The sequence below is a fragment of the Vitis riparia genome, chromosome 5 (assembly GCF_004353265.1).
Source record: "Vitis riparia cultivar Riparia Gloire de Montpellier isolate 1030 chromosome 5, EGFV_Vit.rip_1.0, whole genome shotgun sequence".
NCBI classification, from domain to species: Eukaryota; Viridiplantae; Streptophyta; class Magnoliopsida; order Vitales; family Vitaceae; genus Vitis; species Vitis riparia.
The window spans coordinates 5,849,016-5,869,686 of NC_048435.1; the positions used below are offsets into that span (position 1 = coordinate 5,849,016).

Here is a 20,671-nt window from a genome sequence, read left to right on the forward strand (position 1 = left end):
TATATATTTATAAAAAAATCAATTTTATATAAAAATAATATAAAAGATTAATCTAATAATTAATCATCACAAATATTTAATCGAAAAATTTACTACTTCGACATCACAATGACTCATTTTTCATTTTACCAAATCAAACTTTATTTTATATTCACACGATAAACATGCATATTTTTTTAATTAGTTATAATGAAAATTCTTAAGAGAACAATTTATTCCATGTTTGGTAATAGGTAAAGAGAGATATTTTTAGAAGTGTAGACACTAGATTGTAAATTGATGAAAATATAAGGGTGAATTTTGTAATTTATCCAAAATCTAATTATTTTAAACTAAGACTTTAAGGTAATTCATTTGAATAAAATTGAAATATTTTTTCATTATGATAAAATGATTTCTCTATGATAAAGAGACATCATGTTCAACTGATTTTGGTTATTTAGATCGGAATCCACAATAATCATTTCCATTACATTTAACTTATCATAAGCATTTTGGCAGACTTTAGAATATGCTTAATTAATATAAAATCGTCGGTCCAAATAATAAAGAATATAAATTACAAAAAAAAAATGACTTACCAACTCGGAGTAATCCAATCAGATTCCACAGGAATGGATTTGTACCAAACACTCTCACACTCACACGCGGGACGCTCCGATAATCTCACACGCGAGCAGGGAAAGTGACGTGTCAAAGTCTGAGTGGACTCCCAAGTGTCGAGCACCGCGGCGCCACCGTCATCACAGCGTCGGCCCCACCATTTTCTCGCCACCACCGCCTGTACAACCCAGCAATGCACGCAACCACCATCCAGCCCACTGATAAAACAAAATTTTAAAAATAAATAAATAAAGAGAGAGGAGGAAAAGGGGGGGAGAGAGAAAAGGAACAAAACACACTAGAAATTCAGCTTTGCTCTCTCCTGTCGCTAAACAACAACTCAGAACAAAAAGTCGCCTCATTTTTCTTCTGTCTTTCCCTTGAAAAGTTAAAATTCCAAGCCAAAAGGAGAGAAAGAAAGTGAGAGAAAATCCTCTCTCTACTTTCTCTCACTAGATTCAGATCCATTTCGGCTTTCATGGGGCCCCTCCGCATTTCTTGCTCTCTCCTCTGTCTTTTCTCGTGATCATCTGCCTGTCTGTGGTTTAGGTTTCGCTACAACCGCTTGGGGTAGGGTTTTCGGATTCGGTATCGGAGATGCAATCGGGAAATTCGCAGGCTGCGCCTTCCATAAACCACCAGGACTCGGCGCTGGCGGCGGCTGATACTCGGGGGAAGCATCGGATCACTGCCGAACTCAAGCGTCTCGAGCAGGAGGCTCGGTTCTTGGAGGTTGGTTCACTTCTGTTAATTTCTGTGCTGTTTTGATTTTTTTGTTCTTGGTTTGCGTTGTTTGTAGTGCTTTTTTTTTTTCTTGCTTTTTTGGAGGCAAAAGAATCGATGGTTTACTAGGTTTTGAGAAATGAATGGTTGTTGATTGTTTGATTGGGACAGTTTCAGTGCCCTAGTTGATTGTGAACGAAAACTGATGATCTTGGACGGTTAATGCAATTTCGTTTTTCAATGCATTGTCTGTCTAGGGAAAAATATAGTTTTGAAGGATGCTGCTTAGCGGTTTCCATGCGATCATGCAATTTCTCTGATTTTGAAATTTAAAAATTGAATTTCGCGACTTCTGATATAGGAAAGAATTGTTAATTGCAGTGAGTTAAGAGTTCCTAATCAACTTGCTGACATAAATCTTTTTTGTACCGCTGGGGGTAGGGTTCTGAATTCCGATCCTTGTGCTGGGTCAGTTGAGGCTTTCTCTGTGGATCCTTTTAGCTACTTTGTGTGAACTTTGCCCCTTGATGGATTGGTATTAGAAATTAAGAGAATGTGTTTTCACAAATGCAAGTGATATTGTTTCAGAATTTGGTGTTCTCATCTCAGAACAGGATTTTTCTCAGAACGATTTCCAGTGCTAGCCTTCTAAATTTTGGCCTTTTCTGATTTATTTCTGAATTTGGTTTCTTGAGTGTGTATGTTTGATCTTGCCTGAATTTGGTTTCTTGAACACTTGTTTTGTTATCTACAAGGAAAGGGACACAGAGGAAGTGTGTCCCATTGTAACTTTTATTTGTGTAATTCATCATTGAGTATGGGGAATCTTAGTTAGAGTTCAGACTATGAAGTAGTTGGCCCTGGTGATGCATTTTGTTGTCATGCAATGTCATGGGTTACAAGTTGGCATAACACAATCCAATTGCTTTTGTATCTTGTAATGTTGTGAAGCAACATTAAGTTGGATTTTGTGACATGGGTAATGCACATTAGGAAAGCATCAGTTTTTGTTCTCTTGTGAGAGGTGGCAAAAATCTCAGTGGAGAAGGGGGTAAGAGTAAAGAATTTCTGAAGTTACATGAAAATAAGATTAATAAGAAAATAAGGGAGATAATAAGAAACAGAGAACTCTAAAAGGGGAAAAAAGAAAAGTTTACCATCAAGTCTCCATAAAAAAAGTCTTGCAGCTAAGATCTTTATGTGGTGTGTGCAATAAATGAACATTTTGTCAATAAAACAAAACCACGTGCATGGTTTGATCGTATTTTTAAAGCGCCAATTTTTCAAAAAAAAAAAAAACTACTATTTCTTGAGAACCTTTCATGTTAGGGTATAACGGTATAACTATAAAACTGTAAATTCAAGAAAATACAAGTTCTGTTTTTGTTTGATTCCACTCCACATCATATTCTTTAAAATGCCATTCGTCCTTATACGTCTGCAACCATCAATTTATTTGCCTCTTAACTTTCATTGTGGTAGTCTTCTCAATAATCCATATTCCTTTATTATGTTAACCCTCAATTCGCATATGTGCATGTGCATCTTGTCGTGTTAAATCAAAGGCAAAGCTTTTTGCTTTGTTTGTATGAAAATTATAAATGATAAAAAATATTTATGATTTGAAGGAAATGACATCCAAAGCAAAAAGAAAAAGAATTTTTTGTGATTAAGGTGCCCTGCATTTGGCTAGTGTGAGTGATACTGATTTGAAACAAAAGGTAAGTCTTGCAGTGTTGGGCATGTGCCTTAAAACTTGATGCATGAATGCTCAGGTGATTGTAGGTGTTTAAGTTGTGATTTGAAGCATAAGCCTCATCTGTAGGCAATCCTCAAGGCTTAAGCTTTATAAATCTCACCCGTTTATTGGATGATGTATAATGTGCCTACAGTTAATGCTTTCGGTGAAAACTTACATTTGGATGGAATCATAATAAAATACTTGGATGAAGCATGGTTGTAGTTTGGATTTGCTTCTTTTTATAAATATTGAATGCCCAAAAATCTCATGGATGTTTCTTTATTTCAAGGTAGCTGAGCAAATGCTTTTTAGTCCAAAGCTTATGAAATCACATATTGCTTAAGAAAGTGTAGGAGGTGTTTCCTTCCTTTCTATAGGTTATCCACATTTCCAACTATTTATTCAGGAACACCCTCATTTTTGAAACATTGTCTATTTTGATTCCATGAAAAATTACTCTTTTGTTTGACAACTTCCAGATCGATTGAAAGAGGGGATGAAAGCCATGTTCAAGACATTGAACTTCAAATTTATATTGGCGACTGCCATGCAGAAGATTTATGGTTCGACTCTGCCTAGTGGCAAAAAGAAAAGCTTCAAAATCATATTGGTTTCATATTTCAACTTTTCTCTTAGTTGTTTCATTTTTGAAATAAAATTATGCATCATGCAGACCTGAAATTTAACTGTATAATTTCAAATCATTAGTTAGACCGTGATGGATACTTGGACTTTCACAGGACATGCTGTTATGGGGCAATTGCAAGTTGTACTTTTTGTCATCGTGCCCCCCCCCCCCCCCCCCCCCCCAATTTTAATTCTTCACAATCTTTCTATGCACTCATTATCTCTTGGTAACATAAGCCTTCATGTGTGTGTTGCGGAACATAGCTTCATATCAATCATTATTTGGATATATCTTTGCATTTAAGTTGGTTAAGTTTTCAAGTTTAGTGTGTTTTACATGTTTAACATATTCTCCTTTTTTTCCGTGTATTTCAAAATCTTTATTTTATTGTAAGGATTGGGAGTTACCTCCAAAAGAAATCTTGAACCTTTTTTGAGGCAGATAATGCAAGCTGCAAGTTTATGCATGTTCCCATTTCTTTTGGGTTGATTTTGAATAAAAATTAATTTAAAAGCCTTTTGAATCTCCATTAGAGGCTTTTCATGTTTTGGCTATGAATTTATTGGAAGAAATGTTTCTATTTTATTTTAGATCTAATGCTTTCATCTCTTGAAAGTAGATAATATATCTCTTTTCTCATGGTGTAACATGTTCACCATGTTAGACAAAGAAACAATTATGGATTTTTTTCCCTTCTTTTATAACTTTGATAATTTGGATTGAATTGGGTTTGCAAGTTTATAAATGATAAAAAAAAAAAAATAGGTTAATTGACTAGGATTTGGTGTTCAAAGTGAAGGAAAATAAAGAAACTACATAAATATGAGTATTTAATTTGTGATTGCATTAAATAAAAGAATAAAATTTTCCAAAATTAGAAATTGGTATTTAACACGAATGGTTGTACATTAATATTTACATTTTTTTTTTCTGATAAGTAAAAGAGAAAAGTTGTATTGAAAAAAGCTGCCAAAACAGCGGCTCAAAGTATACAAAGAAGAAACACCCCCTGCTCCCCAGCTGGAACAAATCAGCTGCCAAGAATGGAGGTGCAAAAGGAACCCCACCCTCAATGGGTTCCCACCCAATCAATAAAATCAACTAAAGTTGAAAGACTATCTTTTATGAATAATTTCGTCTCCGACCATAGGAAATAAACAAAAGAGCTCTTAAGTCTTTGGATTGATAACACTTCTTCCTCAAACGCAATTTTGTTCCTTGTGTTTCATTAATATTTACTTAAGTCTTAAGTCTTTACGTACATTAATATTTACTTAAATGCTGAAATTTAGCTTTAGTCCACGCTAGCCCTCTATAATTGTTAAAGAAAAAAAGAAAAGAAAAGCGGTTTAAGGATATTCTAAGATTGGTGTTTGTGGTTGTGAACCTTTGTAGGTTTTGGTATTTTATGACAGCTTGGAGGATGATTGTGTTGTATATTTTGGTACTTTGGAGAAAGGAAGTTAGAGGAAGAAGTTTCTTGGTGTAGTGGAGATCTTGGTTAGAAATTTGAAGTTAGGAATCACAAATTCTTTGTACTCTAGGATTCTGGTTTTGGGGGAGTGGAAGGTGGGCTCCCTTTTGTAATTTTTTGAGCCCTTGCATCCAGCATGAGGTATAGTGATCTAGAGTATTGTTTATTTCCCATTCATAAGTCTCTAGGTACACTTCCCATGTAGATGGCGCTTGCCCCTTCTTTCCTTTGGTTACAAGTTTTACTTACCAAAGGAAAAATGAGATCAGGGGTATTCTTGAAGTCAAGTACTAAATGGTTTCAAACACAAATATTGTGAGCCCTACAGAGGATAATGACTAACAGCATCTCTATTGATTTTTTTTTTAAAGAAAAAAATTAACAAAAGTAAGAACATATAATCAACTAAGGAAACAGTGGAGAAACTATACCTAATTTTGTCATAATTAAAGTTAGATTAGTGGCAGCTTGCAACTAAATTAACTTCAGGACAGTAATGAAAGTCAACCTTGAACTAACAGAACCAATATAGCTTTATGCATAATCATAAATACATATATTTTTTATAGGTAATAAAAATGCATTGGAAAGGGGCTAAAATGTGGTGCAGCCCTAGCACATGCCAAGTATAGGAAAAGACTAAAAATGCTTGAAATCAAATACAACTCAAAACATTATGAAGTCAAGGATTTAAAAATTAGAGAAAATCAGTGCAATTTCAGCCAAAATATAGGATTTCAAAGGGCCTTAAAGCAAAAAATGGCATGGAAACTCAGACCAATGAAAAGTTGGGAATTTTGGCAAAAACAATTGCCAAAAAATGGCTGAATTAACCTCTTGTTTTAATTTTTTCACATTTTTCATTTTTTTTTTAAAAGAATTACAAAAAATTCCCAAACACTTTATTTTAAATTTAGATAGATAGAAAATTAAAAAAGATAAAAGTTATCATGAAATTCCAAACTACTAAATTGTAAAAAAAAATTAATAAAAACAAGTTTTTTATTTTTTAATAAAATGTAAGTTTTAAATAAAAATTAATTTGATAAAATAAATTAAAAATACAAGTTTCAATAATTTTAATAATTTAAATACAAAACAAAAGGGATGTTGTAGGATCTTCTTCACTTCTACTTTTCCATTTGGACCTCTTGTATTGCCACTTTTAGAAGAGCTTCACTTAATGTTATTCGACTTAGTTGGCTTTCGGTTTGTAATTCAAAAGGGGTGGATAACGTTGAGAGAGTTGATTTTGGTTTCTGAGATATTTTGTTCATGTCTTTATCTATAGTTCTCCTTGTACGGTGGAGGAGTCTTACTTTTGTTAGGTTTTGTATCTTGTGGGAAGGACCTCTCATCCTTGAACTTTATTATTATCAACATTATCAACATATATTTCATTTCTGATCCAAAAAAAAAAAAAATTGTTTCTTCTAATATTTCCAAGAGTTTTGAGTAATTTGCATCCCACCAAATTTATGATATTTGTGTAAAATCCAACTATCAATATTCTGCAAATTTCTGTTATTTTCATCCTTGAATGAAGTCCACATAAACAGATTTGGTATATTGACTTTCATTGCAAGAAAATGGGAGTTCCGCTCCTTCTAGAATTTGTCGATTCTGCTTTCAACCGGTTTTATACTTTCGTGCATAAATTGTGCGTGCCACACTCAAATTTCATCATTATGCACTAAACCCAAGGGCAGTGAAGACCAAGGATCATAACCCCCTTGATGTTTCACAATGCAGCAAGCAATGATTTATTTTCTCTCCATGCTGCTTGCATATGCATCACCAGGTAGACAAAATATTACCTTTTCTCACTATTTGATCAATAGTGAGAATCCTCTCAGAGCCGCTCTTTGGCAATCCAAGGAAAGCAATTCTCATTTCCTACATCTTGTGGAAAGCCTTTACCCAAAATATCCCATCTTATGTGGTCTTCCATCTCATACCATTTTATTCCCTCTTGAAATCCTCATGTTATAGTGACCTTGAAAAAGTCTTATCACCTTATCCATTACAGCCCTTCTTCAAGACATTTCTCCACTATCCAACTTAAATAGTCAGCAACCAAGGCCTCTACACACACTGCAATATGAAACTAGTTCAGGAACCTGTGTATTAATAGCTCATCCTTCAGCACTGGACATCCTGTAAGAACTGCACCCGCCATCCATCCCCAATAACAAAGAAAAGATGCCTAGAGAAAATATTCCTTTCCTTGCTGATCCTTCTCCACTGAGCTACATAGATTTTGTTGGCTATGGAGCTCTGAAACACTGTGTAACTCTTTACTCCCTCCCCATACTTACCAGCCACCACACTTCTTCACAGATGTTGTTTGAACATCAATGATATTTCCCATCTATTTATAGATATTTCAACTCAATAACAAAATGTTAAAGGTATCATAAATATAACACACTATCTAATCAGTGCAATTATTCAATGTTAATTGGCATGCTTATGATACTATCTATGCTTAATGTTAATTTGCTCTACTTGAACCTATTAATGATATTTAAATGCTATATAGGGGGCCATCACTTCTATGCTTCTTAGTTCTTATGATCAAAGCATGATACACTAGTTGTTAATACAATATTTCCAATAATTTGTGTTGTGGTGTACTAGTGCTGTCTTAGAACATAATGAAGGTTTGGTGCAAAATCTCACAGTACTGTTGCTTTTCAACGATCAATGTGTCTTTCAATATATTGGCGTATCCCGAACCTTGGCAAGTTCATCAACACTGGTATTTTGAACTCTTTTTTTCTCTTAAGCTACATTGCTTGATGAAAACAACTAAATACGAAGGGACCAGAAGTCGTACACAAGGAAAAGAAAACCACAAAAGAAAAAAAAATGGAAACCAAAATAATCAGAAGAGAAGGACAAAGGCCTTAAGGTGGATAAAACTCTGTAAGACTCTACAAAGTAGAAATTCCTCTTATCGAGGAAGTTTTCCTTGCATTCACAAAATGGTGCATCCACCAGCATGGTTGTTAAAGGCATGCCTAGGCCCAAGTTGTATTAACTCCCTAGTTGTAGTGCCTTGCCAAGGCATGCCCCTCATCCATTTTCTTCCTTTTTTTGGTTATATTTTTGTTCTTGAAATTATGACTGTATCTTAATTTTATATAATTGCATCGGTTTTATGTTGGATGCTCTTTTAGATTATTGGAATGTTGATTTACACTTTGCTTGGACCAGAATTTACAACATATTTAGCGATATAAGGTGTTCAATAAGTGTTTGCATGTCCTGATTTACAATATCTTATAAAAAGTGACATGCATCCTAGGCTGTGCTTTACTTCAGTAGGCTCATGCTTAGGCCCCAGGAGATCTTTGCACCTTAGTGCACCATACGCATTTCAAAACATGTCCACTAGAGTGTATCCAAAATACATCTCACGAAGTTCATAATCTCTTCCATGAGGTGCCAATAATTCCAACTGCCTTTTGGCATTGGCTGTCTTGATCCTAGAAAGGTCACAGTTTCCAGTGAATTCAATGTATTGGGACTGTAATGAGCTTTTAACTCCAAAGTGATGGGTGCTGCAGAGATTTGTTGGTGGGGTTGTTGGGTTTGATTGTTGTGTTGGGGAGGAAACTATAAATTTAAAATCATTTCATGTCCCATGTAGAAACCTTTCTGATCCTATCTTTTAAATTGTATGCATGTGTGTATCATAGGCCTTTGTGTTATGATTTATTTTTTTTCAAATTGTTGAAGTGGTGCAGATGCTTCCAATAATGCTTTTCTCAGACAAACTGTGTTGACTATAATTTTTGCTGATTGTTGCTCCTTATATGCAAAATTTTGAGAGCTGCATAGGGGCTTGCTTTTTTCCCATGTAGACACACTAGATTTTGTCAAATATTGATTACTTTGGACCAATGGATATAGCATCCATCAATTACTGTTGGGTTGAAAAATGATATTCTAGTTGAATGGATTTAATAGGTTGCTTGAGTGAATCCAGATGAAGATGACTCTCATTTGCTTTTCCAAGAAGGGAGAAAATATTCATAATAAATCCTATCTGAGAGTGCTGGAAACTGCACATAACTGTTTGAAGCAAAAAAATAATTTCTAGGTTTAGAGGTAAGCAAGATAGGTCATGATTAGGAAATGTCATAATAACCTTGGCATTAGAAAACATGTCTCTTATGTGGTTACATTCCTCATAGGATAGCCAAGGGTTTCCAAAGCATTCTCTGGGCATCTGAAATTTGCCCATGTTCTTGGAAATCCTTCCTTCGAGAAAACTTGATTCTCAGGAAACATGTTCCTACAGGCAACCTTTTCAGAAATTAGGTGAAACTCATTTCAACAAGTATTTCAATCATTAATAGAACTTACCTAACATTGTCTTTCCATGTGGGAAATGTTTCTGGAACAGTAGATTTTCCCAATGTTTTTTCAATATTTAAGCTCTTCCCATGGCCATCAAGTTTTTGCTTGTTTTTCCTACATCCCATTTCCATTTTGAGGCAGTTTGTCATTGGGTCTTTCATCAGGATTTTCATCATCCACACTGTGTAGGTGTAACATTTCCCATATTTTTCATGGACCGCACCTCCTATCCTGCTTATATATCCCGTGTTATCTCCTGTTCTCTCTTACCAATTGGTGACTTATAATTTTATATGCTTCCCAAACCTTAGTAAGTTATTTTTTTTCGTCTTCCCTTTTCTTAATAATTCTCTAGTTAAATGAAATTTCCAAGAAGCAGGTTGCCTTGGCTGGGCTCTTGTTAAACAAGCTGATTTTAGTTCCATAGGATGAAATGAAATCTTTCAACTTCCATATCCTTCTCCTCTATAAACTTTAATAGAAATGTCTGTAAGAATCAAGTAGAAAATGTTTTTCCAATATGTATCTTGAACAGCAGCACAGAAACACGTGTGCCACTAAAGGTCCTTGGATTTTAGGTCTGCAAAATGATTATCCTGCAATAAATGGAGATGTCACTAGGAAAGGTTTTGAGGTTTAGATCATCCAATGGAAAACTGGAGCTTTTAACCACAGTTTACTTGTATGCAATTAGGTAATGTTGGAGAAACATGCAATTAATTAGACAGTTTAATTCTTTGAAGTTTGTCCAGCAAAATGGCAGTGGTGGATATGAATTATCATTTGGAATTTTTAATCCCAAGAAATACTAGATATGGTTTCAACTTGTTTAATTTGTGTACTCACTGCATTTCAATTTCTTCTGATAAAAAATGTACGCAGGAAGAGTTGGAACAGCTTGAGAAAACCGAGAGAGCCTCAGATGCGTGCAGGGAGTAAGTATGACAAAATACTTAGCATACTTAATTAAGTTGTACTCAGTCTGCAAACTGAATTTTGTTTACCGTGCACCCAGGTTGCTGAGTATTGTGGAATCGAGACCTGATCCGCTTCTCCCAGTGTAATGCCTCATGTCTGTTGCTTCATTTTTGCTTTTACCTTTTTTTGGGGGGGTGGTTACCTAATGAATAACGAGCCTTTTTATAAATCTAAACTTATTCTGGATTGACAGTACATATGGCCCTGCAAATCCTATATGGGATCGATGGTTTGAAGGCCCCCAAGATTCACAAGGCTGCAGATGCTGGATACTGTGATTCCTGCTGATTTCAAGATTTGACTTACATTACTATTTCGTGGCAGAGGTTCCCAACATACAAACATGTTACAATTTGGCCAAAAAACTGTGTTATTGTCAAATGCTTTATGAAATGTGCGTCATTGTGCAGAGAATGACAAATTTTTTTTGGCAAATCAGAATGGAAAACAATCTACAAATTTGCTTAGAAATAGCTTGTCATATTGTTAGATTGTACATACGAGGCTTTTGTTTCTCTTATCTCCAACTCCATGGTAAAATAAAATATGCAAAAAAAAAAAAAAAAAAGACCATCCTTTTTTATTTCTTTGTTTTCTAACTTGGGGCTTTTCCTGTAACCCGCTGGGCAATCCACCCCAAACCGTCGTACAGGCCATCCCCGGTGAGGGCACAACAGGCTTGGATATGCCAATCATGATTCTTGATGCTGTGGAGAGAAAGGGCATCCGTGATCTCAGCAGGGGTCATAGCATCCTTGATGTCCTGTTTGTTTGCAAAGACGAGAATGACAGAATTTTGAAGATCATCATGTTGAAGCAGCCTGAAGAGTTCATCCTTCATAATTGTGATCCTGGCTCTGTCAGTGCTATCTATCACGACAATAACAGCATGAGTTCCTCTGTAATAAGTTGCCCATGATGTCCTCAGCCTTTCTTGCCCACCAAGATCCCACACCTGATATTAAAGTAAACAATGGCAAAATAAACATATCAGTTTACAGAACCAGAACACACAAGTCCAGTCATATAGTCTCAATTAACGAGCTGGCCAGAAATCACATTTAGGAGTATGACAAAACAAGAATATACTTTCACAGAGCTGTGCTTCAGCTATTGCTCTGAAACAACCAAAAGCAGTTTCAGGCATGAATACATTAGTTCAGTTTCATCACTAAGCAGAAGCTCCAACCATCCAGAATGAGAATCCATGGGCAAATAAAACCCAAAAGAACAATGATTTAGATAGGGTGATACAATATAAAATATTTCTTTTATGTTTCAATTTTTGATGGAGGCATAAAATCTCATGGGCAGAATGAAATAAAATGCAACACCTCAAATCAATTCGAATACAGAAAGAAGATGCAACTGTGGCAGATCAAAAATGAATATCTATTGATGATAGATGAGAAACTGAAAAGCAACACTCCCTACTTTTGATACTTCATCCAGACTTGTTAGAAGTCAGGCAGTTCATCTCTCCCAAAAATAAGCTATCATATAAACTTAACCATAGTTCTACATCGAAAATTATTCTAATATTTATAACAAAGTATGTCCTTGACAAACAAGCAAAACATGAGTCCATCATAGGGACCAAAGAAATTTCTTTTAGTCCAGGTGACACCCAGAACAAATCCACATGGATTAGAAAATGATCAACTAATTTTGATTGGATCTACAAGGGGAACATACGTTAAATCACAACCATACCCCTCTTCATCGATTTAAATACCATGAGGCATTTAATTGGGCTTGAACAGTTGTCACAAGACAGCTATGTCTGGCGGCCCTTGTTCAGGTTGTCTACTCAAATGCTGAGAGTAGAGTAAGGGATATTAGAAAGCTGAATCAGCAGAGTTAGAATGTCAAAAAAATTTGGAGCATTGGACAATTCTTTCCTGATCAAATATCTGCAGTCATTGGCATGCAAGCAAAGAACATAAACCATCATTGCCTAAAGAGGAGGATCACTAAGTAATGTCTCTCACAACTCATTTTCCCATGACAAGTCTATCCATGATCATCAAACCATGAAAATGGTAGACACCTACCATTTTTATTGACTTACATTCAACTCAATGTAACTAGAAACCTATTAGACTCCCATCAGATTCAGTAGGATTGTAATTATGCTTCAGAAGTAACCATGAAACCTATTAGTCACTATTCTGATTTTCCAAAATGTTAGGCCCAATAATACAAAAGAACACACCCATTAACCAAGATCCCAAGCACAAAGACATGATAAAGAAGAACCCCATAGTTTTAAAAAGGCTTAAGGCGCACCAAGGCGCAAAGTAGTCCTGGAGCCTGAGGCGCAAGGCGCACCTAAGGTGTAGGTTTTAGTAAAGTGAGGCACACCCTAATTTACATATATATTTTTATATAATATAATCAAATTTAACAATCATTTATTTGTCCTAAACACATAAATCATCAAATATCATCCAAAACTTCAATTTAATCAACATGATGAGGTCCCGGAAGGTACGTGACTATTTTTCCTCTATTTTTCCTCATCTTCTTCTTCTTCTTCTTCTTCACTTCTCTACTGCATGGCTGAGGCTAGGGCATGATTGGGAGTGGTGTCAGGTTCAAAAATACCAGAAAAAGGGGGCTGGAAGGGAAAACAGGGCCAAAACGGCGTTGTTTTGGCCTCTTTTTTTTTTAAAAGGAACAGGCTCCAAAATGACGTTGTTTTGGACCAAAAAAATAAAAAATAAAAAATTAGGGCTTCTCAGCCCCAGCCCTCTGCAACCCGACGGCGACTGAAGAAGAGAAGAAGAAGAAGGAGGGCGTACCTGGCCGGAGGCCAGTCACGCGACCGCATTGCACCTTGCGCACCTACGCGGCGCCTTTGTGAAGGGGCGTCGCCTGCCTTCAGGCGAGGCGCCAGAGGGTGGCGTCGCATCGCGCCGCCCCAAGCCTAGGTGCGCCTTTCACAACTATAAAGAACCCTTAGCAGTAGTAATATTCTGTTTAGGTGGCACTACTGCATTGAAATTGTAATTCCATGCTTTCTACTTAGAAACTTGTAGAGTTCATAGTTCTCCTTTAACAAAACAGAAACTCTATAGAAAAATTTCATTACTTATAAGGAAGATGGGAAGATCTCTATTAAAGCCTTGTACTCAGCTTTAGAGTCAGAAAGTACAATGCAATTTCCTGCTAGTGTGATATGGAACTCATGGGCTCCCCCAAAGGTTTTTCACTTGGGAGGCTTCTTGGGCAAAAGTGTTAACTTTGGATCATTTAAAGAGGAGATAGTGGTCTTTGGCAAACAAATGTCTCCTTTGTCTAGCAAAGACAAAGAATCCATTGATCACATTCTTATCCACTGTGTCAAGAGAAGGGTTTTATGGAATCTTTTGTTCCCCCTATTCAATGTGTTTTGGGTGCTTCCATGTTAAGTCAGAGAGACTCTTTTAGGATGACATGGTTCTTGTGTGGGAAAAAAAGCAGAAAAAGGCATGGCAGGCAGGTTTACTGCTTATTTTGAACCATTTGGAAGGAAAAAAAACAGAAGATCTTTTGAGAATGAGGAACAGTTCATTCAACAACTAAAACACTCCTTTCTTTGTATTCTATGGGCTTGATCTAGGTTGTTTTTAAGTTCTGCTCCTCTATCTGTAGCAGAATTTGTCAATTGGTTGGGTTCCTTTTAAGGGGGGCATAGTTTTTTGTTGGTCCCTTTTTTTTGTAGGCACTTATAGGCGTTCGTCGTATACTTCATGTGTACTTTGGGGCGTTGTTTTGGCGCTCTTTGTTTATGATACTTTAATGCTTTACTCATCAAAAAAATTACTTCTAAGGAAGAATTAACAGCAGATTCAAAGTGTATAGGGGGAGGGCTAAATGCTACTGAATTGACTGTCTCTAGCCCTTAGACCATCCTATTGCATCCTTAACAACTACTTGCCAAGACAGTGAGATGTAGAAAAGGTTTCGCAAGGACAGACACTTCTCAATGTCAGATATGATATGAATATCTAATACAATGACATAAAATGAAAATAGGAATGTACATATCCATATCAGTAAGAGAAACACGGCACCTGAAATAGGCTAAAACAATAATATTACTATCACACAAGAAGAAAAAATTTTAATTGCTACAAGAAACGGGAGAAGAAAAATGTGAATGAACTGGGAATCAGTAAACAGCTCTTCAATCTTCAACAATGCTTATCTCTCCATCAGTCAGCTCAGGTCTAAGAAAGGTCACAGTTTATAATATCCAAACTCCCACCCTTACTTCAGACAATATTGTTTGTCTGACAGAGAGGAGGGTAGTTCAGGCCCAGGAAAGAATTGAGGTTAAATAAAACCAAGATAAATTGCAATAATAACTCTATTTATAGGGAACAAAACATCTAATGGGATAACCATTTATGGTCCCCAATTTCTGGAGAAAAAAGAAAAGGTTACATAAATGGTTGTTGAGAAAAAAAAGGGCAGATGATTCTCCATCAATTAGATAGCAAGTAAAAATGAAAAGAAAATAGAGAAATCATTACAATCACTCATTCTTATGGATTCAATATCTTGTCAACATCATTTTTTTAATAGGTAAAGATAGGTTTATATAAATTAAGAATAGAAAAAAGTACACCAAAGTACATCAGACGTATACAAGGGGCACCTAAATGAAGGCCTTGAAAAAGAGGACACAAAAAACCACCCTTACTCTCAACAAGAGCCCACCCAATTTATAACATCATTCTAAAAGGCACAAAACACACTAAGCTGCAAAGGTCTCCTAGGACTTAAGCACAAGGCACACATCTAAGAAAAGTGAGGTGCAACATATGGGTGCATGTCAATTTTATAAGATATTGTAAATATGAATATACAAATATTTATTACACTTGTAATCACCAAATATAATCCAAAATCCCAATCCTAACAACTATATATGCCTTAATCATTTCAAGAAGCATCTGATAAAAAATAAATGCAATTATATGCAGTTTCTATATAAAATCATGAATTTCAAGAAAAAGAGTGTAAAAGAAAAACATAAAATAGATGAGGTGTGCCTCTCCAACAAGACTTGTGCTTTCCCGAGCAAGGCACCACAACTAGGGAGTAGTAGCACCTTCGACTTAGGTGCACCTTTAATAACTATGCTCCCTAAAAATAAAACTCAAATAAAGGGGAAAAAAAAGGAAAAGGAAAAACTCAGCCATCTATCTAAATAATCTTCCACCCTTTGACGACTTTAAAGTCTAGGAATATGACAGTAATCTGGTGATTAATTCAATCAGACTTCTGGCACTTCCTAAAAAAATGGAATCTTCTATGAATGCAACCTATGACAAACAATAGACACGTGTAGAGCTTCCTGCTAATCCCACCCACAAGTTTCCTGATAATTACAATATGTAGTTCAACAGTGAGCATCTTTAGTAACCAGAATCTAGTTTTACAATTGAACCTACCAACATATTAGCTAAGAAGAATTATGATAATCTCCCATAGTTCAGAAACGCACAAAGTGCACCTATGCACAAAGGTCTCCTAAGGCCCCAAGTACAAGGCAAAACCTAAGGCACGTACGTAAGTAAAGTGAAACCTAAGATGCATGTCAATTTTACATAATAATATATATTTAAACACGCAAACATTATCATGCACTTATATATCACCAAACATGATCCAGAATTCTGATTCAAGAAAAAAAATTAAGATCCTAAGCATTTAAAAGCAACATTGAACCAAAAACCTAAGATCATTATATAAAATTTCTATATACAGTTAAAAAGTTCAAGAATAAAAGAGTACAAAATAGAAAATAGACGAGGCAGGCCTCTCTAACAAGGCATGTGCCTTTTTACCAGGCACACACCTTGGCAAATAAGGCGCTAGAGCTAAGGAGTCTCTGCACCTAGGACCTAGACATGCTTTTAACAACCATGTAATCTACAACATCCATATCTAGCTATCATTTTTTCATAGGTAAATTTTTGTCCCCATTGGGAATTGAACTTAGCAGAAACTCAAAAGCTGCATTCAGAATTTTCTTCTAAAAATACAAATTTGACAAAAAATAAAATCTTTGCTCTTTAGTTCCGCTTTCTCTCCTTTTCTTTCCTCTCTTTTTGCAACTGAATGCAATGCTAGGGTTTGAATTTCAGAACATATTCATAAACATGTAAGAAATTAACAGCTAATAGGCCAAAGATCAAGGGGTCAAATTTTCTCATGGAGTTGTAATTACATAGTTCTTTACTCCACAACATTCACCATTTACAAGCAGAGCTACTAAAATTGTAATTAGTCTGTAGTTTCGGCATTTGAATGGAACTTCATGGATATACAATAACTTTGGGAAAAAAAAAAATAGGCAGTAAAAAATTCTTGTTAAGAGATTAGAAATTCACTTTCCCAAATTATCTTTTTCCTTTGAAGATTAGTAAAAGTAAAATGTGATAATGAAAGAGAACTCCATAATCAAATAGAGTGCAGAAATATAACACGAAACCTAATATCCTATATTTTTGCAACCAATCACACTTGCTTACCCAAAAACAAAAAAAAAAGGTTAAGCATTTATATTAGGACTTCTGAGAGCAGAACTTCTGAGGAATTGCAATCCACATACCTTTCATCATGACATTATTATACAATCCTTTCAAAGGGCTATGAACTAAAAACAGAAATAATTCTCTAAATGCCTAGAATTGAATATTCTTGTAAACAATAATACGCAAGTACCTCGAATCGAATATTCTTGTAAACGAGCTCCTCCACGTTGCTCCCAACGGTAGGATGTGTGGTGACCACCTCACCCAAGTGTAATTTGTAAAGAGTTGTGGTCTTTCCAGCATTATCCAATCCAACAACAACAATCTTATACTCCTTTGCAGGAAACAACATGAACCAGAATTTTGACACAAATGCCCCCATTCTATTCACAAAATTACCTAAAAAAATAGAACCACAAAATGCATCAAATAACTCAAAACTCAGATATGTAAGCTTCAATTCCACACAAATCGTAATGTCACAAAACTATCAAATCCAAATCCGAGTCACGAAGGATCGGCCCCAATCTCCCAGATCTAGTTTATCAAGGATCAAAAGAAAAACATTAAATCTTCTTCGTTTGCTGGCTAAGAAAAATGAAAAAATGAAACCAAAAAAAAAAAAAAAAGAGCGGAAAACGGAATACGCCAGAAGAGAGAACATTAATCTGCAACAACATCTTAAAACCTAACTTGAGTCAAAAGCACAAAATTTTATTTATTTTCCTGCGGTTTCTCGCCATCCAAATGGACCGATAAAGGGAATTTCCAAAAGATGAAAAATAGGAAGGAAAAAAAAAAGCGCACCTTGATAAAGAGATGCGGGGAAGATGAGATCGAGGGTTGTGACGCAGCGACGGTAGTGGGGCGGTAGCGGTGGTTTGCTCTGGTTTTGGGATGGCGAAGATTGAAACCAGAGAAACCCTCGTTGGTTTCAAAAGTTAAAAGAATATCTTTTTGGGAATGGTGGCTGACTGGCCATCCTATTCTTGCCTATTTATTTCCTAATTTCCTCCAATGACCAATCCTCGATTTGGAGGAATCGGTGGCGAGGTTGCCTGTCGGTGCCACTCTGGCATATGATTTGGAGTTGGTTGCTGACTTGGGCCAAATGGTTGCTGACTTGGACCCGCCTCTTTCTTGGTTGTACTTTAATTCAACGCCCTTTCTAAACCTCTGCCCCCACCTCCGTTTTTATTTTCTTAAACCTTACTCATCACACCATTTTGGTTACCATTGCCAAATTTGAGTTTTGGGTCAAAATGGACCGTTTATTAAAAAAAAATATAGGATCTAACCACTTTATGAAACTTATGTTCAAATTGGCCTCTTTGGTACTATGTAGGAACCATATCATAAAAAAAATATTTTTTTTCATTATTTTAGTTAAATCTTCAATTGGCAATTAGGACTTCATTTTTTAATTAAAGCGGCAGTTGTCAATTGAGGTTTCAGCTTTTGAACTAAAACCGCAGTTATCAACTGAGACTTAATTTTTGAACTAAAACCTCAATTGGCAACTGAGATTTCATTTTTAAACTGAAGTTGCGGTTGTCAACTAAGACTTTAGTTTTTGAACTGAAGCCGTAGTTGTCAACTAAAGCTTCATTTTTAAACTAAAGCCTCAATTGGCAACTGATGCTTCATTTTTTAACTGAAGTCGCAGTTGTCAACTGAGGATTTAGTTTTTGAACTGAAATCACCATTGCCAACTAAAACTTCATTTTTTAACTAAAGCCTCAATTGACAACTAAGGCTTCATTTTTTAACTAAAGTCGCAATTGTCAATTGAAGTTTCGGTTACTTTTTTTAAAAAAAAATAAAAATTATTAAATTATAATTTATTATTGAAATTAAAAAATATATACTTAAATAATAAATTATTTATATTTAAACTTAAGAATCTAATATTACTTCAACAAATATAAATTGATAAATAGAAGATACTACAAATGAATATTTTATTTATTAATAAATTAATAATCTTAAAATAATAAATTTATATAACATATAAATAATATATAAAATTATATAATTTATTAATTTAAAATATTTAATTTGTTGTTTTTTAAGATATTAATTTATTTGTATTATAACAAATTTATCTTTATCGAAATAATAATATACTTTTAAGCCACAGTTGCCAACTGAGATTTCAATTAATTTTTATTTTTATTTTACTTTTAAATTTAATTAAAAACTATTAAAATACAATTTATTATTGAAATTAAAAATATATACTTTAATAATAAATTATTTATATTTAAACTTAAGAATTTAGTATTACTTCAACAAACATAAATTGATCAATAGAAGATATTATAAATGAATATTTTATTTATTAATAAATTAATAATCTTAAAATAACAAACTTATATAACATATAAATAATATATAAAATTGTATAATTTATTAATTTAAGATATTTAATTTGTTATTTTTTGAGATATTAAAGTATTTGTATTATGACAAATTTATTTTTATCGAAATAATAGTATACTCTTAAGCTGTAGTTGACATATATAGATTTTTTGAAAAAATTAGTTAATGAAATTAATTAGAAATAGTCTACTACAAAATGTAATTTTTAGTAGTTTAATCAAAGTCACAAAAAATACCCATTAAACATTAATATAGTGGAAAAAAAACATATACAATCTCACATACCTTCACAAGGAGAGAACCTATGTGTAACTGGTACTCTCTTCCTTTTTGGTCACTTATCTCTAACTATAGCAGGTACTGCATGTGACACATGAAAAATATTTGTTTATGATGGAGCTAGAACTGGAAATAGAGGTGGTGGTGGAGGTAGCAATCTAGGTTGACGTAGGCCCCGCCAACCCCTCGGAATGGCTGACGGTAAATCTAGCTGAGTAGATGTGTCAATCTGATGGTGGGTCTGAAGAGATAGGAAGTTGTAATGGAGGTAGGTCTAAAGAGGTTGGGGGTTGTACTAATGGTGGGTCTAAAGAGGTAGCGGGTTGTGATGATGGTAGGTCTGAAGAAGTAGGAGCTTGAACTGAAGGTAAGTCTAAAGAAATAGGGCGTTGTATTGATGATGGGTCTAAAGAGGTAAAGGGTTGCACTGATGGTAGGTTTGAAGAGATGGGTGACTATACTAATCGTGAGGATAAAAAAGTAGGGGGTTGTAATGATGTCGATACTGACGAGGTGATGGGTTAACAACTAATATATCTACATTTCCCTCAAAATGTTGACTAACCTCGAACAAGTGGTAGTTGAGCAACTTTCGACTAAGCTGGTGACCTACCTACTCCATGTTCTACATGTGGGATACGATAATCCTCCCAAATAATGCACATAACATCAGTGGTCATACGAATAATATCAACAATACCAGTGTGGTAAGCATCACTATCAAAGTTCTCCAACATATGACCTCCTCGAGATATGATCAATGTCATAGTCTTAATATGTCACATAAAATGATATATAATTATTCTTTACATACAATATGTACATAATATTAAATTAATACAAACCAATAAGTGAGCAGATAAGACAGTAGCCTAGTCTGCATAGGTCCAAAATCATCCATAAGTGTAATAAAACGACATGTAATACGATGATACCATGTCATGTACAGAGCACGGTAGTCCATA

General features: G+C 34.9%; 2 protein-coding genes across 3 annotated transcripts; one reads left to right on the forward strand and one right to left on the reverse strand.

Moving 5' to 3' along the window:
- The first annotated feature begins 892 nt into the window (after positions 1 to 892).
- On the forward strand, positions 893 to 10,986 carry LOC117914124 (guanine nucleotide-binding protein subunit gamma 1). 2 transcript variants are annotated; one of them, XM_034829324.1, is made up of 6 exons: positions 1,247 to 1,335; positions 3,547 to 3,630; positions 7,854 to 7,930; positions 10,420 to 10,472; positions 10,553 to 10,597; positions 10,709 to 10,986. In XM_034829324.1, the coding sequence occupies exons 2-6, from the start codon at positions 3,564 to 3,566 to the stop codon at positions 10,791 to 10,793; spliced, it is 327 nt and encodes a 108-aa protein (XP_034685215.1). In that variant the 5' UTR covers positions 1,247 to 1,335; positions 3,547 to 3,563; the 3' UTR covers positions 10,794 to 10,986. The 2 variants fall into 2 exon arrangements, with proteins under 2 accessions (XP_034685216.1, XP_034685215.1); XM_034829325.1 differs by lacking the exons at positions 3,547 to 3,630; positions 7,854 to 7,930 and having other exon boundaries at positions 893 to 1,335.
- LOC117914123 (ADP-ribosylation factor-like protein 5) lies at positions 10,957 to 18,025 on the reverse strand. Its single transcript, XM_034829323.1, has 3 exons — positions 17,853 to 18,025; positions 17,236 to 17,444; positions 10,957 to 11,470 (listed from the first exon to the last, which is right to left on the reverse strand). The coding sequence occupies exons 2-3, from the start codon at positions 17,425 to 17,427 to the stop codon at positions 11,111 to 11,113; spliced, it is 552 nt and encodes a 183-aa protein (XP_034685214.1). The 5' UTR covers positions 17,428 to 17,444; positions 17,853 to 18,025; the 3' UTR covers positions 10,957 to 11,110.
- Between the last annotated feature and the right edge of the window lie 2,646 nt (positions 18,026 to 20,671).